General features: G+C 32.9%; 1 protein-coding gene across 2 annotated transcripts; it reads left to right on the plus strand.

Annotated features, from left to right (window-relative positions):
* The first annotated feature begins 136 nt into the window (after positions 1-136).
* On the plus strand, positions 137-17,692 carry LOC108321949 (methionine aminopeptidase 2B-like). 2 transcript variants are annotated; one of them, XM_052868436.1, is made up of 12 exons: positions 137-598; positions 3,919-4,055; positions 4,927-4,963; positions 5,048-5,155; positions 9,696-9,795; positions 10,257-10,402; positions 12,528-12,619; positions 12,734-12,828; positions 15,897-15,993; positions 16,730-16,873; positions 16,972-17,189; positions 17,480-17,692. In XM_052868436.1, exons 2-12 carry the CDS (start codon positions 3,929-3,931, stop codon positions 17,588-17,590), a joined length of 1,275 nt encoding a protein of 424 aa, XP_052724396.1. In that variant the 5' UTR covers positions 137-598; positions 3,919-3,928; the 3' UTR covers positions 17,591-17,692. The 2 variants fall into 2 exon arrangements, with proteins under 2 accessions (XP_052724396.1, XP_052724397.1); XM_052868437.1 differs by having other exon boundaries at positions 12,797-12,828.
* The last annotated feature ends 2,511 nt before the right edge of the window (positions 17,693-20,203 follow it).

Here is a 20,203-nt window from a genome sequence, read left to right on the forward strand (position 1 = left end):
ATTACAAAGAAAATTTACATAGAATATTTAAAAAAGGATGAGAGTCAAACTGCTGTTAATGTCGGTGTGATTCACTCACATGTCACTTGCGACAATTAACTAAACTTCCGAAAGTAGGCTTCTTTCATTCATTTGGTTTATTTCAGATTTGAGGGGAGTCTCAATAGATTTGATAAGGATTTATGGTTGAGCTAATGAAAATTATTGTTTTATAATACTCCAAGATTAAAAAAACAAAAAACTACTTTTAGCTCTTTTTTCAAATCCTACCAAAACACCGTATATGGGACCATAATCTTGGTGTGAAATCCTATTTCCAGTCAAAGCAGTCAGAGGTGAAACCACCGACTCTGCTCGCGCCGTTGAAGGCTCGCGCCGTTGAAGGCTCGCGCCGTTGAAGGCTCGTCGCAAATCCTATCGTGACCCAATCGCTGCCCACCGTTGTCGTCGAAAGAGAGCTTCAACGAAAACCCACGGTGACTCTGCCCTAGCCCACGCGCTACCGCTTCCAACGGTGACCCTGGTCTGACCCTTTGTCGTTGTTGCTGTATCGACTGTCGAGGGGCCTGTCTTATTCACTGCCATACCGACCGTCGAGGTAAGTAGTGATTTGATTATTGTGTTCCAGCTTGTCACTCTTTGCCTCTGCCTCTCCGTGTTGTCTCTACCTGTCTGTGCTGTCTCTGCCTCTATGTGCTGCCGCCTTACTCTGTATTTTCCTTAAACCTATGATTTATGAAATTTTAATGTTGTGGGGTTTCTTCTTTTCGCCATTTTTATTGTCTCTTTTCATTTTTTGTGCTTATTTTTCTGCTTGATTGATGAATTGATGAATTTAAGGTGTTTATGGTGCAATATAATGTTGGTACTTCTTACTTTATGGATTGTGTCTCTTAACCCTAAGGAAAATAGTTGAGTTCTTTGAATTTTCAACTAGTTATGTGAGACCCTTTTTTGGATATTACATGTGGTTGTTTGCTACCAAATCATCTCAGTCATCACATAACGATTCCTTCATTATAATCGTGTTCCTAAGAAGTTTGGTTGAGGCAAGCAGAAGAATCCTCTCGAACTGCAGATTGGAGTGAAAAACAGGATAGCATGCCAGCTATTATTGTTCATGATTCTAATATTTTAGCTGATGCTTCTTCTTTTAATGATGTTGTTTTTGATGATTTGAATGTTATTTTTGCTTCCAATTTTGATAATGCTGATTTTGACTTTATGCCTGCAGTTCAATATGGTTTCAATGATGTTGTTATAGTCTTTTGCTCTATATCTTTTGTTCCAACACTTGCCTTTATACTCTTTCTTCAACTTCATGCTTTGTTCATATTTTAAACATTCTCTCTGCTCAAATAATGGTGATACTGTAGAAGAACACTCCACGGAACTCCCATGTTTTTTTTTCTTCAGTTGGAACAAGCTAGATCATATTTAAAACGCAGTTGACTCAGACATACAATATGTTTGAATTTTAATATATGTTGAACCCTTTTCATCTCAACTCATAAACTTTTGATTCCGAAAGGAAAGGACAACATTGGTGATTAGCCACCAGATTAATTGTATCAGTCCTGTATCAGTCTATATGGTGATACAAAAATCCTTCTTAACAAAAGTCCTGTATCAGATTAATTGTATCAGTCTTTCTTTTTTGAGATAAAAGTTTTCTCTATATGGTATATCAGATTAATTGTATCAGTCTTGCTTTTCTGAGATAAAAGTTTTCTCTATATGGTGAAACAAAAATCTGTTATAACAGAAAAGTTTCAAAAGTGAAGGGAGGCATGAAATCCCCTAGTGTAGGCCTCTTGCTTACTTGTCCATACTGAGAGGTAGTGCAAATCCCCTAGTGGCTGGGTGTAAGACACAGAACTCCATCGGCAGTGAGTTCTCTCTAATAGAGAGGCTTAGCTTCAGTAAATAGTCACTAGGTTTTTTGCATCATTGTGCTTGTTTTGTTCTTCATTTATTATTATATTGTCTACTTAGACAATGACAATGAAATTTATTTGCTTATTGTTGAAGATTTGTTTTTTTTTGGTCATTTATATGAAAACTGAACTTATCAAAAGTAAAATTTAATTTATCGTTCCTGTACGTGTGATGATGGTCGTTATGAATGTAAAAACAGTTGTAGTTGAGTCAAGTCTTTAATGTGTCTGTTGGTTACACAGTTGCTAAAGATGAATATCAATCTTTAGATTTCCAGTTGGTTATGTAGTTGCTACATTATTAATATAATTGTGCTTGGTAATTTTTTTTAAAAGTTAAATTATGCTTGTTGAATGCTCCTTCAAATTTATATGTTTCTTAATTAGGATCTGATGCATGTAGAACTTTTGTCATAGTTAACATCAGAACACAGACATTTATGAATTTGCTTCTTTAACAATGCAGAGCGAAATTCAATCATATTTCCCTCTATTCTTTCTCAACAATTGTTGATAATATATATTTTGAACAATTGTTGATATCTCAATCAATTCAACACAGCTTATAACTTATGGCAAAGATGACCATTGAATTTTTTTTTTCAGACCCTATATCATCATCATCATCATTTAGATAAATTTTCCTTTTGTTTGATTGAATTCTTAATTAATGTAGTGACGTGAATGTCAGAAACGGTAGAAACCCTCACACCAAATACTTCTAGAATGGATTTTCATGGAAAATTTTGATTGATAGATTGCAGAAAAGAATGAACAGGTCAAAATGAGATTTGCTAGAGATTAGTGTTTGATCTTCTAATTTTTATTCTTGTGTTGGATTCTTAATTTTAGGTTAAAGTAGATGGATTTGGTCTTGTGTTTGTAATAATTTGTATAGTTATATTATAAAACGTATTAGACTTACATTAAAAGGTTAAGATTGTAATTAAAGTATGATTTAAGGACAAAGGTAATTAAGTTTAAGGATTTATTTAAGCTTAGTGTTATTGATGGATAATTAAGTAAACAATTTTCTGCCATTGTCATGTTATGTTGAGATTTGATCCTGTTCTATCTGCAATTCCTACTGCACTCAACAGATCGAAAGGAAGAAACAAAAGGGAATCGAAATGAAATTTTTATTGAACTGCTAATTAATAGAAAACATGAAGTAAATTATAATATACATAGATAAGGAACATCATTAGTTTTTGCAACACTGAAATTGACTGAGAAATCCTTGTTCCACTTATTAAATCTATCCTCCCTGCATTTCAAAGGACTTAAAATTATTTATTACACATTCATGATGCAAAAGCTGCAAAAAGTTACTGCAGTTGGAGCATTACATATTAGAGTTATTCACGAAATTATCTCAACCAGATGTGCATGCAAGTCGTCTTGGAGGGAGTTGCTGGTGTGGAGTTCTCTGTTAGAAAAAAAAAAACAAAAAGAAAATCAGTTTGCCCTGTAGTTAACTGAACTGTTTTGTAGTTAACTGAACTAAAAAATAGTTTAATTCAGTTTTTTTGAACTATTTTTTAGTTCAGTTCAGTTTTTTAAAACTATTTTATAGTTAATTGTAATAGATTTATAGTGCAGTGCAAATAGTACAGTTTGCCCACCCCTAATCATTTGCTGTTTCATTTGATTTACTATACATGACTGGTTAAATTTATTTATTCTAATTTAAATATATCACTAGCATGGACATTTCTTTAGTGGAATTTCATCTGTGGCTTCCCTTTGGTAGAGTTCAATAAATTTTATAATGGTTTCTTGTATTCAATATAGTCATTTCTTTCCATACTTTGTAACTTATATCTCTTTGTTGTACCTTGGAGGTATGAATTGTTGACTTTTGATATATCCTAAGCTAGATTTTGACATTGAACTTACTGGACAGGATGGACCACTCTTTCTGTTATTGAAGTTTGGTTGTTTTGTAGAATTGACCATTTTAATTTTATTGAGCATGCAGCTTTTCTTTCATGGCGGAGGAAAATTCTCAATTGAACAACTTGCAAGAAGAAAATGGAGCCTCAGAGCTTCAAAGTCTTGTAGAAAGAGTTGGTGACCTTCCTCCATTGTCTCCAAAAGAAGGAGGTGACAGTAAAGGTAGTAATTATGCTTAATGAATCACCTAATTTAAATTATTTAATTGCCACATTACATGTTTATAGTCTGAGTGTTGTAAGATATGAATCCATATTTCATTTATTTTCTCAGTAACTCAGTTTATTTATGCCAAATCTTTTAAAGTTCAACATTAAAAAAATTCTTTTGCATGTAAGAAATGAATACATTTGTCTCATACAGCAGGATTTATTTCACATATATTCTAATCGGTTGTAATTCCTTTTATTAAATATACCATTTTTTCTCAAATTACAATTAGAGGATTTGTTTTTTAATGGTTGCATTGTTATTGTGATGTACACTTGTACAACACAGAAAATGTAAAATACAGTTATTTTAATGCTTCTGTAACTTATTTTTCGTGGTCCAACTAAAATATTGTGTCATAAAAAAAATACGCCTCAAGAAAGCTCACAAACATGTGTAAACTAACTTTTTTTTTTTATTCAAACAGCTTATACTCAGAATTTGATTGAAAGAATTTGAAAAACAAATACCTAAATGAAATGTAAACTACATACACTATTAAAGCGATGTGAATACCATTCTTGTATACACTTGTCTTTAAACTCATGAGCGACTTGATTTCCACAAATGAGTTTTCAAGCGAATTAACTTGATTGAATTTGATGCTGTCACACATATTGTTACAACAGAAACAATATGTCACCTTGAAAGATCATGATTTCATGATCAACAACACATGAAAACATAGGTTCCATATCATCCAACTTAATCATATCAGTGAGGAACATAAACCGTCTTGGTGATGCTTTACTTTTGGATTATATTATATCTGATATATTTTATGGTGTTGTTGTTAATGTTGAATCATTTTCTCTTTTGACAGAAGTTTCAAAGAAGAAAAAGAAGAAAACTAGAAGCAAGTGAGGACTTGAATTCTGTCATTAATGCTTTGTTCTCATGATGGTGAAATTTTTCTGAATTTCTGATTTGTTTTGGATGATCAGGAAAAAGAAAGAACTCTTAGAACAAACTGATCCACCATCAATTTCTGTTATTGACCTATTTCCATCTGGAGATTTCCCTGAAGGTGAAATTCAGCAATACAAAGATGAGTAAGTTGATGATGAATAAAATTGATTTGAATTTATGAGTAAAATGAACTCTGTTACCATTGTTTTTTCTTTTTTGTTTGACGTGTTGCTACTTTGAAAAGGAAAAAAAAAACAGAGGAAGAATATTGTCTGGCTAAAGTTTTTCTTTTGTTGTTAATTAACCACATTTGAAACAGAAAGTATCTAAGTTTTGCAATATAAAAATTGACAACATTTTAACATGGTATTATGTAGATGCTTATTTTGTTGACTACCTATACTCCTCCCAAAGTCTTGAAAATAACAAAACAGGAATGCACAACACTATAGCAGCTTGAGCAGAACTTTTGTTGGATATATTTATTTTAGTAGCAAGAGCCAATAGCATCTTGTGCCGCTCTATCTTTCTAAAGCTAGGCTGAACCAGTCGTGTACTTGGTAACATAGAGTTAGTGTTAGTATATAGATCTGCATGTATATATAAGTTGGCATCTCTAAAGCAATTGACCTTGACATGATATCCTTTGTTGCCCAAGCCCACACAGCTGTGGAAGAGTTGAATATGTTCCTTGATACTGACTCATTGGAAGGAATAAAGAAGATACATTTCCTTAATTACTCAACTTTGTGTTGCTACTCTTAAAAGGAATGAAAATTTGGTCGAATCTGTTGGTTTCTCTTCCATGGTGTCAAGTCATGGAAGAGGAGGACATGGAAGTTGAGGTGGACGTGGTAAGAGAAGTGGTTGAACTCATTGTTCTTGTTGTAAGGTGATGGGACACAATCAAGTTGATCTCTCTTCCATGGTGTCAAGTCATGGAAGAGGATGACATGGAAGTCGAGGTGGATGTGGTGAGAGAAGTGGTTGAACTTGGTGTTCTTATTGTAAGGTGATGGGACACACTCAAGAAATGTGTTATTCCTTGCATGGTTAGCCAATGTATCCATGGCATGTAAGCAAATTTGAGCACAAGCTTTTTGAAGATGTGTACCTATTACTGAAATCCAATTGCAAAGCCTAACCATCTTTGGAACAACCCACTTTTCTCAATCTATTGATTGTCAAGGTCCACATATAATTGATTTTGGTGCTTTTGATTACTTCTCTATTATTTTTCTTTATTCACCTCATTATCTTCTCCAAAATTTCTTCATTTGGTTGCCTTTTGCAAATGGCTCTAAAGTTGCTTTCAGGTGAATTTGTTCAATTTGTCTTTCTCCTTCCTTAAAGTTGAAGTTTGTTCATTTTGTCCCTATTTGTCCTTTCAATTAATCTTCCTTAGACAACTAACCAAATCATTGAATTGTTCAATGTCATCGCTATGAGCATTATTTTATTATAGAGGAACTTGTTATGAGTTGATTGATTGGCACAAGACATGAATGTCTAGGACTCTATCATTGAAACAAATGTTTGTCTTGTTTTGCATCATTGCCTACGAAGTTGCTTCATGATTGCTTGGGTCATCTAAATCTATGGAAGTTAAAAAAAGGGCTGAATGATCGTTCCTGTCCTTGGAAGTGTATGTTTTTTCAATTTGGTCCTTCAATGTTGAATGAAAATTAGTCACTAAAAGCAACTTCCATCTTTCATCCTTTTTTCATATACCTACCTACATATTATCATTAAATGCATTTTAGTCCTAGTTGTCCTCCCTACAAAAATGCTATTATCATTGCATGTTTTCTTATTAATAGAATACCTTCCTCCTCATTTGAATCTAAAGTACCTCATTTGTCTTTTTGTTTTCCCAAATGGAACTTTATATCAAAGTTGGGCAAAATGGTAAGGTTGATTGTGGGGATACCTAAATATATGGTCTTGATTATGGTGATGCTTTTTCTCCGGTTGTAAAAATCACTATAATTTGTCTTTTTCTTGTTATGATTGCTATTAACCATTGGTCCTTCCATTAGCTAGACATTAAAATGTCTTTCTTCTTGGTGATTTGGTGAGAAATCTACATGAAACAACCTCTTGGATTTGTTGGTTAGGCAGAGTCTATTCTCGTTTGCAAACTTTCTTAATCTCTTCGGGTTTAAACAATCTCCAACAACTTGGTTTTCTAATTTCACAATCTTGTGGAAAATATGTTTACTTAGTTGTTTATGTTAATGATGAAGTCATTACAAGGAATGATGCTACCATAATTTTCCTGTTGAAACAACATTTATTTATTGGATTTCAAACCAAGCATTTTGATTGCTTGAAATACTTACCGATAGAAACAAGTCAAAGGAAGTTCTTGTTATGATTGCTATTAACCATTGGCCCTTCCATCTGCTAGACATTAAAATGTCTTTCTTCTTGGTGATTTTGGTGAGAAATCTACATGAAACAACCTCTTAGATTTGTTGCTTAGGCAGAGTCTATTCTCATTTTCAAACTTTGTTAATCTCTCTAGGTTTAAACAATATCCAACAACTTGGTTTTCTAATTTCACAATCTCGTGGAAAACATGTTTACTTAGTTGTTTATGTTAATGATGTAGTCATGGTTATCGAACTCACGAGTTAACTCATTAACTTGGTTGAGTTTACGAGTACACTCGGTATTTTTGAGTTAACTCGTAAGCAAACTCGTTTTTGGTGTGGGATCGGTAGAATTGGTGATAGGCTCGTTAAAAACTTGCCTGAAATCACGAGTTGGGTTCCGATTTTGCGAGTTTGAGAAGAAAACTTTTTAGGGCTCACCAGATTAGGTTTTTAGAGCTTTCGTTGAACTGATTCACTCACTGCTTTCGTTCTCACTATTCATCTCCTTTCTCGCGCTCTCGCTGTCAATCTCATCGTATGATCTTGCCTTTGTCGCGCCGTCGTTCGTCGTCGATCTCGGCCTCCGTCACGCCTTCCTTGTCGTCGTTTGATCTCACCTTCGTTCGTGCCGTCACCGCCAATCTTGCCATTGCGTCAATTTGCCGTTGATCTGGCTGTCAATCTCGTCTTCGAACTCACGGGTTGCGTAAGTGTAAACCCTCTGCCACCTATACCGTTGGTGATGTTTAAATTGATTTCATGTGTTATTACCAAAGCATTTTACAGCACAATATTAATACCACACCATTCATTTTATTTTTGAAAAATAAAATGATACACACTGCACTGTTGAACAACCCTTGCTGAGACAATATTTTAAGTTGTTCGGCATTTTATTTTTTGTGTTTGTTGTGAAGAAGTTTATCTTACTATGTTTGGAAACCCATCAAACTAGGTAGAAGTTAATCCAAGTACATCTTCAACGTTTCGAGAAAATGATGGAGATAATGATATCATTATTAGAGGATTAGACATAGAGACTTTAACATATTAATTTATGTTTTACACTAACAATATTTCTATGAAAAAGATTTTTATGAATTTAGATTTTTTTCATGTAAAGTAAACTCTTATGAGTTTACGATTCGAGTTTACTGAACTCTCACGAGTTTACTGAACTCTCACGAGTTTACATAAACTCTCGAGTTTAACAACCTTGGATGTAGTCATTACAAGGAATGATGCTACCATAATTTTCCTGTTGAAACAGAATTTATTTATTGGCCTTCAAACAAAGCATATTGATTGCTTGAAATACTCACCGATAGAAACAAGTCAAAGGAAGTTCTCTAGTAATTTTGGAGAAAACAAGCATGACTGACCACATGTCATTGACAATCCTATGGATCCAAATCCAGAGAAAATGGTTGAATATGGCTGTTACTTTTGTAGTGAGAAAGGAAGTTTAGAGTTATGGCCACAGTCACGTGTAAATTGATATGGATTAAACAACTTTTTCAATAGTTTAGATTTTGTGATATTCAACTGATGAAGTTATATTGTGATAACCAGGCAGCTCGTCACATGGCTACTAACCTAGTGCTTCATAAGTGAACAAAACATAGAGAGATCTTGTGTCATTTTATTCAACAGAAGTTTTTGGCCGAAGAAATTTCTGCTAGCATTCCATTTGACATGTAAAAAGTCCAGACCTAACAGATCAATGTTTAGTAATAAACAAAAAAAGATTTCACTTTTAAATAAGAACAACAGTTACCAAAATTTGGTATTATAGAACTAGCCAAAAACATCTCTAACCCTAATTACGGTTGGGTTTACAAGTTTTCATTTTTTGAAAGTATGCAGATATTGTATTTAACACAGTAGCCGCAGTGACCTACCATACTGCCATACTGATTTTTTATATGGCTTTTCCAAACTACATTTCACCTCTGACTGCTTTGACTGGAAATAGGATTTCACACCAAGATTATGGTCCCATATATGGTGTTTTGGTAGGATTTGAAAAAAGAGCTAAAAGTAGTTTTTTGTTTTTTTAATCTTGGAGTATTATAAAACAATAATTTTCATTAGCTCAACCATAAATCCTTATCAAATCTATTGAGACTCCCCCTCAAATCTGAAATAAACCAAATGAATGAAAGAAGCCTACTTTCGGAAGTTTAGTTAATTGTCGCAAGTGACATGTGAGTGAATCACACCGACATTAACAGCAGTTTGACTCTCATCCTTTTTTAAATATTCTATGTAAATTTTCTTTGTAATGTTAGAATCTTTTTACCAGTAACCTATGGAGAACTACATCAGAGGAGAAGAGAGAACTGGAGCGCCTGCAGAAACCAATATATAATTCAGTTCGTCGAGCAGCAGAAGTTCATCGTCAGGTGGTAATTTTGGTTTACTTTCCAGATTTTAACCCTTTATTTTGATGGCTAGTTTTGTAAAAGAAAATTTGTCAAGATTGTCACCTTTTATTGTTTGAATATGGTATAGAGAAGGAAAGGAAGATGGGAAGTGGAGGGAAAAATTAAAGTGGGTCTGACCCTTATTTTAAGTTCTCGAAGAATTGTGGAAAACTTTTAGAGAAAATTAGGTGGGTTTAATACAGATCACCTAGGTTACCAAGTGATTAGAATATATGTCCAAAATATACTATTAATAATATTCAAATGCTCAATCATGCTCCCTCTGTACTTGTATTCCGTTATATTTTAATGAGGGGAATTAAGTCTTGGTTTCCTTTTGTTTTTCTGCCCTGTTGTGTCATCTGGTTTTCTATATTTTTTCATTAATGGTGGTATTATTTATATCTGTAACTCAGTATACTCTTTTTATCTATAAGTAGGTTCGCAAATATATGAAAGGCATTTTAAAGCCTGGAATGTTAATGACCGACATATGTGAAACATTGGAGAACACTGTCCGTAAGCTAATATCAGAGGATGGCCTTCAAGCTGGCATTGCATTCCCCACAGGATGCTCTTTAAACTGGTAACCCTTTATATTTTTGTTTTCTACTTTCCTCTGTATCTGTGGTTTCTCCTTTTTTGTACTAAATATCGAGTGAAGTGCCTTATTGATGTGGGAATGTCAATCTGGATGAGTTATTGTTAAAGAAAAATTAAATCGAAATGAATGTGCTTGATAAAATGTAGTAATGGCACTTACTAATAAAAAAATGGCAAAATCGTGCCTTGGATGATCTGGAATGTGAAGAAAGGTGGAAGAACCAATAAGAAAAGTTGATTAATAATCATGACTGGAAAATCGTGTCTTTGTTTGTGTTCAATAATCCTCCTTTGTGAGTTTGTAACTTTTTGAGTTTAATGTTAAATTGAAGTTCAACCATGGTCAAATTTTTTTTAAAACTAGTCAATGTTTCTAAATTATGTTTAAGTTGCAGAGCCAAGTAAAGTGAGAATAAGCACTACGAAGGTGATAATTATCAGTGAAGATAATATGGAGGGTCCTATTAAGCTAATTATAAAGGTGAAGAGTAAATATATTCTGATAAAGTGGAGAGAAGTCTCTGCGACTTTCTCATACAACTAGTACAACAAAAATTTGATACATTTTATTAGAAAGCAGAAAATTAAATTGGTATAAAACACGCTTATGACCGTAACTATTAGGATGGCCTAACCTAGCATGACACATTTAGTACAACTACTTATGCTGTTCTTTATTAAATTGGAAAGTAAATATGCATGGGAACCAACCTGGGTTGAAGTTGAAGGAGTGGATACACATAAAGACCATCAGGACCTATATACCTATGCACCAACACTTGATTGGTGACGTAAGATTTGAAATCATACCGAGTGGCATGAAATTCAATAGATATACAATTTCTTTAGCTAACTTGTTGACACTTGTTAGATTCTTTTAAATGGAGGGGAACATGCAATAATTGATATGAGAAGAGGGACACTGGTATTTGTGACCATAAGAGATTTGAGCAAGAAGAGTAATCTGATATCATTTTACACTGATCAAATCAAAGGTTGCACTGTACTAGGCAGTGAATAGCAGCTAGGGATGGTAATGGGACGAGACAGGCGTGAGTCTTACTATCCCATCCATATTCCCAAAGTAAAAATTCATTCTCATACCCAACGGGTATAAATTTTGCCTCATCATATCTCCAGTAGGTAATATGTATACCCGGATCCGGGCCCATATCTGTTTTCTTATTGAGTTGGTACCTGTAAATCTTGATCTGCGGTTTTCATTTTTTATGCAAATTAACATAGGTAACGAAACAAATGAAGAAAAGGAAAGGACAAATGAAACAAAGTTAAAAATTATTTTTAAAAAATTATAAAAAGAAAACAAAGAATGAAGTTTAAAAATATTTCAAATGTCTTTTTATTTCTTTATAATGAAATATCTTTTTATACTAATAAAGATTATAATACACCACTTAATCAAAATCGTAGAGAAAAAAATTAAATTAATAATTCGAATTTAAACATAAATCTTTCATCTTTAGAACTTCAATCTGTGTTTGATGCTCATGAAAAAGATTTATGACAACAAATTATTATATTATAATAAATGAAACATTTTTATATAATTGTGATAGTAAAATTACACTTATGAGAATAAGTTTGAAAACAAAAATAACTATATAACAAATCATTGAAACAATATTCTACATGATCAAAATAAATAACAATATTAAAATGAATTAAGTGATAAAATGCGTGTCTTAGAAATGATTTGATGCACCATTGAACAAAATTGCCTATATAAAAAAAATATATAATTAAGAGTATGATAAGAAGAAAGTACCTTGAAGTTTTAAGACAACTTATTAGATATCAAATCAGTTGAACGGTTGAGAGTTATTGCAGTATCCTGCTATCCACTTTTCAGGTAGGCCGATCTGCAATTGGACAATGACAACCGTGACCCTGAAGTATGTGTTGGATCAGTATATTTGTTATAGCGACTTGTATTAACTCCATATAGAGTTAATTGTGTAACTAACTTACAATTAAGTGCCAAAGATAGTTGAAAAACTGTTGATCCAATACGATGTTCACAGTTTCACAGTTGTTTGTGGTTTTTTCATCATTTTGTTTTCTTAAATGTAACTCTCTTACTCCCCCAGGGTTGCTGCTCACTGGACCCCAAATTCAGGGGACAAGACTATACTTCAGTATGATGATGTGATGAAACTGGATTTTGGCACCCATGTTGATGGTAATGCGTGGGAATTTTCTTTTTATCAATTCTTCTATAGCTATGATAATTCTAGTAACTAGTGTATTTTTTAATTTTACTCCTGTTGAACCCTTTTATGGATTCTTTCTATAGGATATATAGTTGATTGTGCTTTTACTGTGGCATTCAACCCTATGTTTGATCCATTGCTTGAAGCCTCTCGGGAAGCAACTAATACGGGTATTAAGGTACATTCTGGAAAAGATGCTTAACCCTGTCAAACGAGCAGTATTATGTTGTGTAGATCTATATCTAACATGGTCAATTAATAATGTCGAATTGTTCAGAACAAACACTGTTAATATCATGTTGATAAATGTACTCCATTTGTCTAAAGAAATAATTAAATTAACTAGTCATATTCGTGTGACTCAAACTTTTCTCATAGCCCTTGTAAAGAAATTTGACTAGAATCTTATATTTCAAGTGAAATTCATGTTCCGTGTCTTGCAATTGGTATTCGGCAAACACTTCGTAGCCTTTGTGCCCATTGAGCTTGTTGTGCATCAACTACTTGGCTAGTCCCTTGTCAAGACAGTTATGTCAATATAACCACATGAACCACTCTCTTGTAGCTCTAAGACTTGGTGAGAAGCTCTAATACCAAGGTATTTAATACCAACCTTTGGGTTTATTAGGAGGGCTTAGAGAACATCGCAAACTAGAGATTAACTATAGAAGAGAAGCAATTTTGTTGAATTGATTTAATGAGACAGGACATCACTCTATATATAGAACTCTAATCCTATATTAATGATTACAAGGAGACCTCTAGAATCTTCCAACAACACACTTGTAATCAACACTCCCCCTCAAGCAAGTGAATAGATATTTATCATTTCCAGCTTGCATGTGAGATCATGATATCATTCAGTGGAAGACCTTTTGTGGACAGATCTACACGCTGAAGCTTAGAAGGGACATAAGAAGTTGTGATTAGGTCACTATCTAATATTTCTTTAATAAAGTATTGGTCTACCTTTATTTGTTTGGCGGTATAGTTAGAATATATATTTACATCCTAAAACGTTCAATCCTATGAGCTTGTAGTATTTTCAATTCAAATCTTACACATGATCGTCAAGTAGTTAAATTGTGTGGATCAACATTTTTTTTGTATTTTCTGCTGCACAGGTTCAAATCTTTTGGTGAATGGGGTTCAGTTACAATAAAACCTAAAATTAATTAATAATTAATGCAATTAAAAATTAACCCTATTATGTGTGTTTTCTGCTGCATCACCTATTCACTTTATTGGATTGAAGAGGTTTAAATTAAAATAAAACCCAAACCAAATTAAAAATTAAGGAAATTAAAATTCACCTTGTTGTAGTTAAAATAAAACCCAATAAAGACACATGTAACGTACTTCACGTAATGTGCACTAGCTATGTATTTCACCTAAATCCAATTAAATATACAATTAAGAAATTTAGAAGGGGCCTGTTTACATCTGATGGGTTTCTGGGTATGAAACCTATCTAAAACACTCACTAACACACTCAAACAAGAATTCACGGTTCCTGTTGTACGCCCCTAAGAGGGCTGATTCTTGGTCACACTCCAGCTCCCAGCCTTCACACCACTGTGAGCCTCCTCAACATCTTGTGCGATCCTCATAGTTGCCATCAATTCTTGCGGATCTTGTGGTTGAACTTGGTTTCAGATGCGTTTTTGCAGACCTTCGAGAAAATACCCCAATAGCTACTCTTTCGACACTCCCTTTGTCTGACCCACCAAGATATCGATATCTTGAACGTACTCTTCCACGGTCCCAGTCTGCTTAATCCCTGCCAACCTTTCAAAGATGGTACCCTTGTTCCTGCCTCTGAATCTAACAATCATTGCTCCCTTCGGGCCTACCCAAGAACGATTCTTGGCTTTATCGTTCCAGAACTTGAACCAATAGTTGGCGTTACCTTCCATACTGATGATAACTTTTCTTCCTCCACCACACCTTGTAGCTCGAAGAACTTCTCAGCCCGATTAATCCATTTCAACGGGTCGAGACCCTTAAAGACTGGGAAATCTACCCTTTTTCTCCAATTGGGTTGCCCATCATGGCGTTCGACTTCTCTCCCTCCAACATCTTCTTCTCGCTTGCCCCTTCGGTTCTCGTTGATGGATGCTTGGCTGCCATCCGAGTTTCCCTCCTGGTTTCGATTTCATCCTCCCAGGATTCACATGACTTCTTGTAAGTCTTGGCACATCCCGTCTCCGCCTTCAATCCATCCATTGCAATCTCCATGGTCTCCAGTTGTCCTTTGACTACGTTCAATCGCCCTTCGACTCTTCCCTCCATTTCGCCTTTCTCTTCCAATTTGGATTCGGCAGGTTGAACCAATTGATTTCTGGGTATGAAACCTATCTAAAACACTCACTAACACACTCACAAACAAGAACTCACACTGTAAAAGAATGAGTTTTGTATTTCAATTCAACAAGACATATGTACATTCACAGTACGGGAGCCTAATCTCCCTCCACAGGACAAAACATTCTGTCTCTACCAAAGAATATTCAACAACCCCTCTATACAAATTACCGAACTCTATTTATACAATTCCTAACTTCTCGCCTCTCCTAACTGTTAAAACAATTAGGACATTAACTCTTCCTTCTCCTCTCATAAACTCTCCACTCTCTGACAACATCCCTTATCCTCATTCATACAAAATGTTGATCAAGAGATTGATTTTGTTTGTAGAAAGTGAAATCCATGATCCGTGTTACAATCTCATGATTTAAGATTTGGTGAACCATTCAAGATCCTAACCACAATCTCAATTTTAACTACCTTAGTGTTTGGTCCTATCATCTTGAACGGGATTGTAAGCATTGATAATAATTTATTCATGTATGAGTATTGTAAGATACTAGAAATCATTGTAATCATTATGCCAGGGGTAGAGTTCTCTCTGTATATATGTTTTCCTGTACTGATTTACACTGAATCAATTTAATCAAAAGACTTTTTTCTTCTCATATGGCATACTCATATCAATAAATATATATATATATATATACAATAAGAAAAAATATCAGAGTAGGAATACTCAAATGTGATTTGCACGGTTTCTCTATCTATAGAACTCTTTAATGGAAAAGCTTCATAAGCTTAACCTGAAAAATAACTTCTCTTCCTTATCCCCTCTACCATTCATTTTATTGTTTGCTCTGTGTTGTGATGTTTTGGTATGCACCAATTAAATCTTGTGGTTTACTGGTTCCTTTGAATGCTATGGTTGCCATCTAGGAAGCTGGAATCGATGTGCGCCTTTGTGACATTGGTGCCGCTATACAAGAGGTCATGGAATCTTATGAGGTTGAGATTAACGGAAAGGTGTATCAAGGTATATGATGCTTGTAATGTCCTTTTATTTGGATCATATCTTTCTCATCGCATTGTAGAAATGGAAGCATTATATATTAACATTTCATTATTATTTGTGAAGAATGGCTCAATAAAATTGTCTTAAGGTTCCTAGACTCTTTGCTGTGCTAGAGTGTCCAGTGTTTGATATATAGTTTCTATCATATTTGGTAGATGGTCTTAGTAATATGTATTTTATTGTCTTTTTATTTGGATCATATCTTTCTCATCGCATTGTAGAAATGGAAGCATTATGTATTAACATTTCATTATTATTTGTGAAGAATGGCTCAATAAAATTTACTTAAGGTTCCTAGACTCTTTGCTGTGCTAGACTGTCCAGTGCTTGATATGTAGTTTCTATCATATTTGGTAGATGGTCTTAGCAATATTAGTTGAATAATTTAATATTGGTTGATAATTTAAATAATTCATAATAATCTAATATATACATACATATATATATATATATATATATATATATATATATATATATATATATATATATATATATATATATTGGAAACAATATTGTTAACTTTCATTGATGCCTTAATTTATTAGTAGGTCAAGTTTTGAAAATGGCTAAAGGATGATTTTTCTCACAATCATATAATTTATAATATTTGTCTCCATATTTCTATAGTATATAATAATACCAGTATTGTGTTATCGTATAGAAAGTGATATATATTGTAATGGGAATGTTATTGCAGTGAAGAGTATACGGAATTTGAATGGGCATAGCATTGGTCGCTACCAAATCCATGCTGGAAAATCTGTTCCCATTGTGAAAGGCGGGGAGCAGACAAAGATGGAAGAGGGTGAATTTTTTGCTATTGAAACCTTCGCATCAACGGGTATTGTGGTTTCTTTGGGTTTTAGATTATTGTACTCTCTTCGAACAATACAGGACGTAAGTGTTCTTTAAATGTTATGTATGTTATATTATGCTCAGGAAAAGGATATGTACGAGAAGACCTGGAATGCAGCCACTACATGAAAAATTTTGACGTTGGTCATATCCCGCTGAGATTGCCTAGAGCAAAACAACTGTTAGCAAATATTAACAAGAACTTCTCTACTTTGGCCTTTTGTAGACGGTATTTAGATCGCCTGGGGGAGACTAAATACTTAATGGCATTAAAGAATTTGTGTGACGCTGGCATTGTTCAGGTATGCTTTCGTAGATATAAATATTTTTGCAACTTTTTAAAAATTTAATGCATATTTTAATGGCTTCAATGAGAAGTAATACGTGTCTGAGGGAGATTTTGGTAACTCTGAACTGTGTCTAACAAAAGTGTTGTCAATTACAATGTTGGACATGTATGATAATATACTCGGCACCAACACGTGTCTGTTCTTTGATGCAACATGTCTTTTGATTTTGTATGTTATTGTTTTCCTAATTCTAACTTTGAAATTATTTTCGTGAAGTGGTAACTTTTTGTTATTTTATGCAGCCGTATCCTCCTCTGTGTGATGTGAAAGGAAGTTATGTATCACAATTCGAACATACAATCTTACTCCGACCAACATGCAAAGAAGTTATATCAAGGGGTGATGACTACTAATGTGAAGTTGAAGTTTTTTTAATGTGATATTGTACCATTATATTTCTGAACTGTTTTCGCTGTACCATCAACATATCGGTTTTATAATTATATGTTTCTACAGAGGACGCAGTTACTCATTTAATAATTGGAATCTTCTTCAATAGTTAATATCATATTAAAATCATAGGGTAAATACAATCCTAAATTCGAAAGTCCTAGCATGGTAACGTTTGCTCGCCAAGACGCCTATTTAAGATTCCATAAAAAAAAAAGATGCAAATGAGGTATTTTTGAAGATTCTTAGTGAAAAGTAAAGGTGTCAATGTAACCCATGTCTTATGGCTCAATTCTAATTCACTTTTATAAAAGTCTTGTTTTAGAAAGTCTTCCAAGTAGGGGTAAAAAAAATGTCTTTAACTCCTAGAATCTCCTTTTAAGGGGGTTAAAGATAAGATTAAGATGGATTTATTTTCAGTCTCACTACAGAATTTTATGATGTTACTAAATTGTAAATTTAGTTATAAAAACTATTAAAATTATAGTATATAACGTTCCGATAAAACATTAATTACAACATATTTCAAAACTAATATATATACAGTATAAATGAAGAGCTATGAACAAGTCAACATTCGTTAAAAGTAGACACGTCAATTTGACGTTTCTTACATGGTTTGGTCTTAACCCATATGAGTTAGGGTTAGAAAAATACACAGGACCAAAAAGCCTTTTGTAGAAAAAATCCACAAAGCCAAAATTTATTTAAAAGTCCTGTAGGTCACGACCAACCCATGGGCCTTTTCTTTAGAAAAAAAGTTCATTTTGAATACAAGAAAAAATATAATTAATCTTAATTTGTTACAAAAATAGTTATTATAGAAAATAAATTGAAATTTTTATAGGAGGAGAGTTCTAGAATAAAAAAACAAAAGCAAAATGACAATATTTATTGAGTTAGATTATCTAAGTATATAATTAAAGGATCATTTTATAAATTTAAAATTTAAATATTTAATTTCGCTTTTTTTTTAGGTTATAAGTTAGAAATTAACTTTCTACCTGAAATTATCTTAATTGAAATTTAAGAGAAGATTTTCTATAATTGAAGCTCTTAATTTTAAAAAATATAAGGCTTCTTTATTTTCTTAGAAAGCTATTGAAAAAGAATTAAATATAAATGATTTTATTTTTCATTTTATACTCGACAAATCATGCTCATAACATAAATAATAAGTAAAAAAAAAACTCATAAACATTGTGCAAGCTACTGTTGTATTTGTCCATAGGATTCAATCTCCTCGTATTACTCACTCAAAATGTTTATATTTTAAATGTGATAAACATAAACATACATTTATGTTATGTGTTCTAATTAAAAGTTAAAAATAAATTATTTAATGTGTTAGTTAAAGAATTGAAACACTGTAATATTGTCATTCTTTAGTACTTTATGTCTAATTAAAATTTTCTTTGTTTTATAAATTTTTCAGAAATTAATTTTCCTTTTATAATATATCTTATGGTGATTTTGAGAAAAGATTATCAGAGAGAAAAAAACAAAATAAAACATAAGTTCAATTTACACATAAAATATTAATATTATTTTTGATCCAAAAATTTTAGATAATAAATTTTTGAATTATTTTTAATTTTAAATAATTTAAAACCGATTGAGTGATATTTTAGAAGTCGAGGAAACAAAAGAGTGATTCTTTTTAAGAACTGTAAAAGCAGTCCAAATATTAAATTAATTTAACATGTTATTATCTCTCTTTGGGGTTATTTTGATATTACTAATTATATATAATTTTTTAATAATTGGTTTTTGCGATATAAGACATAATTGTATTAAAATTGACAACAAAATAAAACATCTTTATAATATTTTAGCAAAAAAAAAAATTGTAATACTATTTAGTTGTATAAAATTAAGTGTGTGGTTTGCAATTGTTTTTAATTATTTGAAAAAGTAGTTATTTTGAATATTAAATATTCTATTATACTATAATTAATTAGTTTTATTTAATAATTTGAAATAAGAAATCAATTTCATGAATATAAAATTTAGTACTTTTATTATGAGAATGTTGAAATTTAGTTTCCAAAAATCTTTTAGTGAGTTAAACCCACCTTAGACCCTGACCCTAACCTCCTTAAGAGATGGCTTTTGGGGGTTGGGGCTTTTTTTTTGGCCCCCATTTGAGGGGCTTCTTAAGAGGGAGCTTTTTCAAGAGTGAGTTAGGGCTAGCCCCGGGGTCATGGGTCAAATTGACAGCTCTACTTATTCATCTAAAACATACATATTTGAAGCAATCTCTTGCAGAAATGATGTCTTAATATCTTTAAGTAGCCTTTTGGAGTTCCTCTAAAGTTTTTCATTCAGCGCACAACTATCATGCTTTGAGCGAAAAGTCAACTTATGATGTCTTAACTGACTCCATTCGCTGAGCGAATGCGATTGATGCGCTAAGTGAATAATCTTCCTTGTAGCTAGCTGAGCACATGATGATTGGCTTAGCGAGAACTATTGATAACACTCCAATGATGTATACAATTCTTGTACAAAGAACTACACCACTTTCCTACTAACTATTACATATTTTCTATGAGAAAAACACATATTTCATGAAT

This window comes from Vigna angularis, chromosome 9 (assembly GCF_016808095.1).
Source record: "Vigna angularis cultivar LongXiaoDou No.4 chromosome 9, ASM1680809v1, whole genome shotgun sequence".
Classification (NCBI taxonomy): Eukaryota; Viridiplantae; Streptophyta; class Magnoliopsida; order Fabales; family Fabaceae; genus Vigna; species Vigna angularis.